Source organism: Calliphora vicina, chromosome 2 (genome assembly GCF_958450345.1).
Source record: "Calliphora vicina chromosome 2, idCalVici1.1, whole genome shotgun sequence".
Classification (NCBI taxonomy): Eukaryota; Metazoa; Arthropoda; class Insecta; order Diptera; family Calliphoridae; genus Calliphora; species Calliphora vicina.
In genome coordinates this window covers 3,714,321-3,723,296 of record NC_088781.1, presented here as the reverse complement: position 1 = coordinate 3,723,296, position 8,976 = coordinate 3,714,321, and the positions used below count along the sequence as shown (strand labels likewise).

Genomic DNA, 8,976 nt, shown 5'->3' with positions numbered 1-8,976 from the left:
ATTTGCCATTAGTCCTTCTGGATATTTGATGTTAGAAAGTACCTACAAATAAATATTTATTTAGTGTTTCCATAACTTCATTGGTATATAAGTATTTATGTATGTACAAAACCAAATTCTACCATAAAATATGGTCATAATAAGTAATTGTGTAAGAAAGATGGTTTCGTTTGCTTTTGGTTGTTTGGTTCATTGACCAAAAATAGCTGATCTCAATTGCTGCAGCCGAATTGGCAAAAACAAAACCCATGAATTTACCAATTTAAAGTCAGAATTTAAAAAAATTGGTTAAAAGAAGAGAGTGGCGAGAGAGTGTTGCACTTGAAAAAATAAACAGTGGGGTCTTGGAATTAAATGTTCAGCTTTTTGTAACAATTAAAGCTAAAATTACTCGACGAATACTGTTGAAATAATTTATTAAGTAAAATGGAAGTTTACATCTTCTCTCGAAATTGTAGGCCTAAAACTAAAAAATAAAAAGGCTAGATCTTCCGGCTAGATAAAATTTAGCTAAATAAAAATAAAATCACTAGATCTAGCCTGAAAATTACTAAATTGGCAACCTTGGTTACTAGTGCAACAACAGTGTTGAATTGTGTTGCGTTACGATGGTGTTGTGTTGTTGTAAGTGGTAGTGTTGCTGATAATGTAAGTAAATATGTATGAGTGTGAGCATTTTCCGAACGGATATGGATACTATTAAGCTCAAGTGTTTGCAAACAATTTGTAAAATGAATGTTGAAAGCATTGTTAATTGTTGCTGTTGCCATTGCTGTTGATATGTTGTTAGTACCTATGTCTATCGTTGTTCCTTTCAACGTTTGCAATCTGATAGAAAACAACCAACTACAAATACACTGTTTTTACTCAAATACGCAGTCATAAAGATTGATTGTATTGGGCGAGGAGACTGTAACGTAGAAATCGATAGGTATCGCATAGAAATTGCAAAAGAGCATTATCATGTTACAACATCAAATTCAATTTCCTCAATTTTCCAACCCAACAACGTACTACGAACATAGTTAATAAATAGTATTATCTTCGTTAGCTGTATTAATATGTGGCAAGATTTTTTGGTTTCTTGAGAAAAACTCGATACGGATTCTTTGAATCACTTTGTATGAGACTTTCGATTTATTTTATTTCCACACACCCAGCGTCTATCCGACAAACCATTTAAAGGTATAGTGATTGGTTTTTACAAACGTACATTGTACATAGTATAAGTATTATAGATATCGTTTGCTTAGTCTGCAAATGTGCACGTAAGCTAAACTAAGGTTACTTAAATATTATATACACCATTCGAAAAGCCTCAGTTTCTTGCAAGCTTGGACATCACAAATATAGATTGATAGCCCATTTGAAAGGCTTATGTTGTTTTATGAGAAAATGCAAAAATACAACAAATAATATTTCTGATACAACAACAAAATACTTTGTCTAGCATGTATTTTGTTGTTGCAAGAGATAGGTTTTTGACAACAGACTTAGGTTTTTGACAATTCCGTCTCGCCTCTTACCCAAAATATTTTGGGATATATCCTAAAGCAACAAGGGGTAACAAAATTACTTTATCGGTGTCAGTCGGTCTAAATACCTTTATTTGTTTGTCAAAAAAGAAAAATAGGTTTTAAAATAAAAATTTACATTTAAAATATATAAAAACTAACTCTTCTAAAATGTCAGCAATTTTAGCCACCGCCCGGCAAACGGTTTTCATTTCAAATTTGTTAAAGAAACCTTTAAATAATATTATCATAGATTTGCTTAAATTGAACAAAAATCTCTCATCATCATGTTCCAGTAAGAATGATATGGAAAACAAGAAGAATTACAAAACTCCCCATCCACCTAAAGATCCTCCTGACAACTACAATCCTTCTTGTGTGGATCATGAAGCCCTAGAGACACCTGATTTCATACCACCAGCTGTTTTTCGGCAATTCACTTCTACTTGTGAGATTTTGGGACCAGGGGCTGATAAAAAAGGTTGCTATAAAAATCCTGAATATTATTCGTATCATCGTTATTCATTTGCTGCCTTGCAGCAGACATGTTTGGCGATTCGTGCAAAGAAAGATGATAATATTCGTTGCTTATATGATTATGAGCAAAGTGATGATGAAACATATAGCAGCGATGAGGATAAGAAATAATTGTGATGAATTAATTTTGTAATGAATTGTTAAAATTTTTAGATTTTTGTTGTTTAAAAAACATACTTTGTAATTTTATATAAACAATTTAGTTGATCAGTAAATTAGTGAAAATAAGGGTGAATTCCAAAATGTATGTATGCAATGCAACCTTAAAAAGCGATTCGATCGAGCGATTCTTAACGCAACCGTGTAAACTTCAAAACATTTTCATATAGCAAAATGTATGAAAAAGTAAAAACAGGCATTATGATAAATTTTTTAAATTTTAACTACGCGTTTGCATGCTTTGTCTTGATAAAGATATGACTGCATTGCATACATACATTTTGGAATTCACCCTAACTGTTTAAATATTATAAGCGCAACACTTAATACGGATTTTAATGGCGTTGTTGGTCTCTCCAAAAACTTATTTCATTATGAAATAACTCCCAATGAAATTTTTGTTGGAGGTTATTTCATCTATATTGGGATTTTTTTTTAATTTAAAGCTTTGTTCAATAAAAAATAATTTTGATTACGGTTCTTCGGCCGGACTTAAACTTTTCTCCTTTCAAATATGTATATGAAAAAGTGATTGCGCTTATCAAAAATTAGTTGCATTGCCATCCTTTGGCAATAGAACGCCTTTGTGTACGGCCGAAAAGCAAGAAATATTTACGGAGCTAAGCCGATATTTATTCATTAATTAATACATTGCTTCCGAATTGGGAATTATTTCACTTTTGTTGAGAGTTATTTCGTATATTTTGGGACTAATCTTATAAAAAATCAAATCAAAAAAAATGTTTGATTTTTCCTCTTTGGTGTATAAAAAATAACATTAAAATTTTATACAGAAAACTGTTAGTTTTAATAAAAGGAATTTGCTACACAGTTAAAAGTTCTTTATTTTAACATTAAATTTAAACATTAAAGTCAATATTAGTTAGTGAGTACATGTACAAATCACGAGTAATATGTATTTGGTTGGTGAAATAGTTTCACGTTCGTTTACATTTGTTATGCTTCATTAAGTTTTTTTTTAAAAAAATTTGCCATTAGTCCTTCTGGATATTTGATGTTAGAAAGTACCTACAAATAAATATTTATTTAGTGTTTCCATAACTTCATTGGTATATAAGTATTTATGTATGTACAAAACCAAATTCTACCATAAAATATGGTCATAATAAGTAATTGTGTAAGAAAGATGGTTTCGTTTGCTTTTGGTTGTTTGGTTCATTGACCAAAAATAGCTGATCTCAATTGCTGCAGCCGAATTGGCAAAAACAAAACCCATGAATTTACCAATTTAAAGTCAGAATTTAAAAAAATTGGTTAAAAGAAGAGAGTGGCGAGAGAGTGTTGCACTTGAAAAAATAAACAGTGGGGTCTTGGAATTAAATGTTCAGCTTTTTGTAACAATTAAAGCTAAAATTACTCGACGAATACTGTTGAAATAATTTATTAAGTAAAATGGAAGTTTACATCTTCTCTCGAAATTGTAGGCCTAAAACTAACTGTTGGTAAGGCAGTGATAAATAAGTTATTCTTCATGATATTTTGGATACTATCGTATTTGTTCCAAAGACACAAACGATTTGGTTTTAATTTTCGAAGTCTCATTTACGATATAATCTATTTAATATATGGCATATTTCATATCAAGTGAACCAACTTTTGAAATCGATGTCTTCCGATCGGTATGAAATTTGCACCATTTCCTATTGGATAGTAATTCAGACATAAAAGCAAAAAAATTGTATGTCTTGAGTTGCAAAACATTTATTCTGATATATAACCCATTCGCATCCCACTAAGCGACCAAAACCCTTTTAAAGAAATGTACCTTAAAAATTAAAAAAAATGGTCAATGTAAAAAAACTAGATTTTGCAAAAAATAGTCAAAAATTTTATGTCTTGAGTTATAAAACATTTATTTTAATAGATATCCAACTCGCATCTCACTAAACTACGAAATAGATCTTCTTCAATGCAAATATCTAAGCTTTCTTTTGAAAAAAAAAGTGATTTCGGAAAAAAGATTTCAAACATTTTTTATTTTTTTTTTCGAAAGATTGAAGAAATAGCTATCTAAACTATGTGGGACACATTTTGCTAAGAACAAAAAACATACCTATCGGAAAACATCGATTTCAAAAGTTGGTTCACTTGATATGAAATATGCCATATATTAAATAGATTATATCGTAAATGAGACTTCGAAAATTAAAACCAAATCGTTTGTGTCTTATGTTAAACCTTTTTTGACAATACAAATTGGTGGAAAAAAAAATCAATTCACGCAATAAACCAGTCCATTCTATATAGTCATGTGGATATGCCCGTGAAAAAATTTATATTTTTAAAAATTCATGCAAATTCTCTCAGTTTTTAAAGCGAGGGGCCCACATACGTGATGATCGAAAAATTCTGAAATTTGTTTAACAAAATTTTTAAAAATTAAAAATTCGAAACAGCCGTTAAAAAAAATATTTTTTTTGGTTATACCTGCGAATAGGTTAACGGTATCTTACGAAGATAAAAACTCATACACAAGTAAATACGGATATATTTTAAATAAAAATTAGATTTTATTTTAATTTTTCTCGAAATATGTTAATTTTTTCGATTCTTTAGCATTCAATTGCAAAAGTATTTATTTAGTAGCAAAATTTTTACAAAAACTGAAAAATTTTAATTTTTCCCGAATTTTGGCGATAATACAGTTTTTGGGTCATTTTGACCCAAAAAAGATACAGGGTCAATTTCCAAAAATTTTTTTTTAATGTAATATTCATTAATACAAATAAATCAACATATTTCTAGAAAACAATGCAGAAAGTTAACGAGATTTACCTATTTATTCCATATAAATAGTAAAATTTAGCATATATCTGAACTTTGATCTCGATGCGCGACCACAAATCGTTGTCCGATTTGGCTAAAATTTTCAGCACTTAACTTTTAGACCTAGTTTCACAATATTCCACCCGGCACTCTTCAAAATTTTAAAAAACATTTTTATTCCATACAACTGATTGTCACTCTAGTGCTCATCCATATCTGCTGATCATTTCGTTTATACAACTCTAAATTCAAAAATTCAAATTTATGGCAAAAAAAATTTAAAAAATCTACACCATTTCCAATTGTATTTCAGAAATTTCTAATTTTATTTCAGAAAATTCCAATTGAATTTCAGAAATTTCTAATTATATTTTAGAAATTTTCAATTATATTGCTGAATTTTCTAATTGAATTTCAGAATATTCCAATAATATTTCAGAATTTTCCATTTATATTTCAGAAATTTCCATATGTATCAGAATTTTTAATTTATACTTAAAAAGTTTCTAATTGTATTTCAGAATTTTCCAATTGTATTTCAGAAATTTCCATTTGTATTTCAGAAAATTCTAATAGCCAATTGAAATTAGACTTGCCACCTTTTGAAATTTCCAAAACGGGACACCACTAAATGATCGGAGAACGATGGAAAAAAACATGGAAAATTACCTAGCGTGGGTTATAGGACTTGCTGAGTACATTACAAATTGTGTCAAAAATTTCAGAAACACCTTCAAATTATTCAAGTTATTATGAAAAAACCGTTTACAGTGATGTTTTTCAACTTATCGATCTGTAACTCAGTCAGTTTTTGTTCAATTTTTATTTTTTTTAACGTGTTCGGAAAGAAATCTTATTACGCTTTAAAATGACACGCATTTATTGATACATTTGTAAGTTATAAGTATTGTTTTTGTTACGATCTTTTTTGATTTGAGTCGCTTTTCATTGCTTATTTTGATATGAAATCTTATACAAATTTATATCAATGTATAAAGAAAAGTTCTTAATAAAACATGGTTTTAATTTTTCAAATCGGATGAAAACTGTAAAAGTTATTCAACTTTTCATTAATACCTTTTTGAGTATTTTCTCCCCCAGCGCATATACTAAATGTAAAAAAAACAGGGTAAATATTTTTGAACTTTTTTCGAAAAAGTTTATTAACTTTTGCAAATATAAACCGATTTTAATAAGTAATATCTCCTTTTTGTCTATAAAGCACTGTGCAAAAAAAATTGGTTTTCATAGAAAAATATAAAAATAACTATTGTTGAATTTGAAAAATTACGAAAAAAAAAAAAAAAAAATTTAACTTTTTTAATAACTTATACAATTTCTTAGATTATTTTTTAAAATTTTGAAATCGGTTTTAAAATGTCCGAGTTAGAGGTATTGAAGTACTACCTACCCTAAAACACTTGTTTCAAAATAACTCAAAATTTTGAGGGTGTTCAAAATCTTTGAAAACGGTTTTAGCATGTCCTCACCTAGGCATACAACCTCCATTAGGTCGCTTTTCAAGTTCTGACAAAATGTGTTATTTTGAAGCAGTGTTATTATCCTATTTTATTTATTAAAATCAACAATAACACATTAATTTTAATTGTGTAAAATCTGGAGTACTATTACTGTGAAAGTCTTCGAACTTTATACAGGAGTAAATAGTTATTTTCGAATATCTGGAGAACTATAATTGTGGAAGTCTTAAAATTTTGCCCTAATATCACCCTTACTATTCTACATTTTTTGGGTGAAAATGTTATTGTGTTAGTGGGCGTGACATTTCTCATACAAAGTAAATAGTTAATTTTGAATATCTGGAGTACTATAATTGTAAAGTATTTAAACTTTGTATGAATCAAATTCGTATCACTGTACAGAGTTTAGCTAAAATGGTCTTGATCGGAACAGTGGGTGTGAAACTTTCCATTCAAAGTACATAGTAAATTTTGAATATCTGGATAATTAAAATTGCGAGATTCTTCAAACTTTGTCTGAAAATTTATTTTTTATAATTTTACCTAATTTGTTTCACCTCATTAAAAAAATAGTTTATAAAATCTTTAAAAATTTTTTATATAATAAAGTTTACCTATTTCTGTCCATAATTTAAAATTTATATTTTTAATCGCTTTTATCAGCTTTTTTATTATTATTTGAAGTAATAAATTCGACAAACTCAGTCCATTTCAATGGACCAACTCAGCTTTAACTAAAGGTACAAGCATCCTAGAGCGAGTATCGTGCCATTTATTTTTCATGAAAGTTAAATAATGTTTACTAATGAGTTTATTGAAACTCATAGAAGTTAATGCACTAAGTACCTATCTATATTGTTAAATAGCGATACTCAGTTTTTAGAAAATACTATATTTCAGAAAATAAAGCATCCTTGTTTATCGGTATTTCCAATTTTTGATTTTTTTATATTTTTTGTGGTAATTAATGAAAAAGTTTTTTTTTTTAAACGGAACAAATTGCGTCCCGTTCAGAGTATCACCGGGACACGGGACATTCGACTCTAAAACTGGTCTGTCCCGTCGAAAACGGGACGGTTGGCAAGTCTAATTGAAATACATATGGAAACTTCTGAAATACAATTGGAAACTTTTGAAATACAATTGGAAATGGTGTAGTTCGTTTTAATATTTTTTATTAATTTTCAATTTTAGGAAACTTTAACTAGTAAAGTTATAGACCTGGGCTTCTAAAATTTGTTCGCTGAGGTATGCACATTAAGATGTCCTTGTTTATATGGAAAAGAACTCCGTAGTCGATATTCCCAACTAAAATTATAGTTTACTTTATTCGAATTTGCTCCCTTTTCCAAATGGTTCGTAAATGGTTAAATCGCAAGTTTTCAAAATAAGAAAAATTAAAAATGGAAATGTCAAAATGATTACTGGGTAGGGACCATCTGTACCAAATTTTAAACATTTTTGTGTAAATATTTCCTGAAATGAATGATATATAAGATACACTTTAGAGAATTCATATATTTTTTTAAATTTGTTAAAACTTAAAGTCACTGTGCAACATTTCTAAGACTTAATGTAGAAAATTGTTTCGAAAATATTTACACACTTATTATATACGGATAAAGAGCATACCAAAGGAGTTAAGAATGTGTTAGATAAAACCGAAAAGATGACATGAAAATATGCTACAAGTTGCAGCAAGTCGTAACTGTTTAAGTAGTGGTGGTGGTTGTTGGTGCCATATTTCTTCCAGGTTTTGTCTATATCCAAATGTCATTTGTAAAATTGTCTCCATCTGTTGTTGTTGCTCTTTTTTGCAGCCGTTGTAGATCTGATCTTAACAAAAACTGACCTTTTTTCTCTATGGGATTCTTGGAGTTGAAACCACACAAACTAAAGTAACAACAACAAAATTACACATTACAAACATTATTACGGTATTTAGAAAATTATACTTTTTTTATGCAACAATACAGAATAAAACAAAATAGTATCTATGGATGTATGTAAGTATGTATGTATGTATAGAAAGAAATAAACCCATATACAATTTGTTGCAAATTAATGCATGAACGTTTTTAAAACAAGATTCAATTCGAAATTGCAACAACTAAAGTGGAGACGAAAGAAAATAGAAAAAAAAGAAAGAATAAATTTAAGAAAACTTCTACTAAAAGCAAAATTATATGAAAAAAAAAACATCAACTAAATACAAACGGCCCAAGTTAATGTTAAAAAGATTTTCTTTCACAGGTGCATGATGATGATGAGATGTGCAGTTGTTCCATGACTGTCTGCCAGCTCGGTACTTGTGTGCGAGTATTTTCAACAACAAGTGTGAACAGTTGGAAGAACGTGTACAATTCTGCAAGACAGAACCATTCATAGAGAGCAACAACTTTTTCACACCGATTTTGCCGCCAAACATCTGTGTGGCTGCTACAGAGTTTGACTTCTAGCTGGGCACACATTGCAACAGTTGGTTTTTGTTTTAAGCG

At 29.1% G+C, this 8,976-nt stretch overlaps 1 protein-coding gene across 1 annotated transcript; it reads left to right on the top strand.

Moving 5' to 3' along the window:
* The first annotated feature begins 1,606 nt into the window (after positions 1 to 1,606).
* On the top strand, positions 1,607 to 2,266 carry LOC135949819 (uncharacterized). Its single transcript, XM_065499255.1, has one exon. It carries the CDS (start codon positions 1,686 to 1,688, stop codon positions 2,160 to 2,162), a length of 477 nt encoding a protein of 158 aa, XP_065355327.1. The 5' UTR covers positions 1,607 to 1,685; the 3' UTR covers positions 2,163 to 2,266.
* The last annotated feature ends 6,710 nt before the right edge of the window (positions 2,267 to 8,976 follow it).

Bases quoted from the DNA above. Each gene is read 5' to 3' on its own strand.
- LOC135949819 (XM_065499255.1), top strand. From the start codon at position 1,686: ATGTCAGCAATTTTAGCCACCGCCCGGCAAACGGTTTTCATTTCAAAT.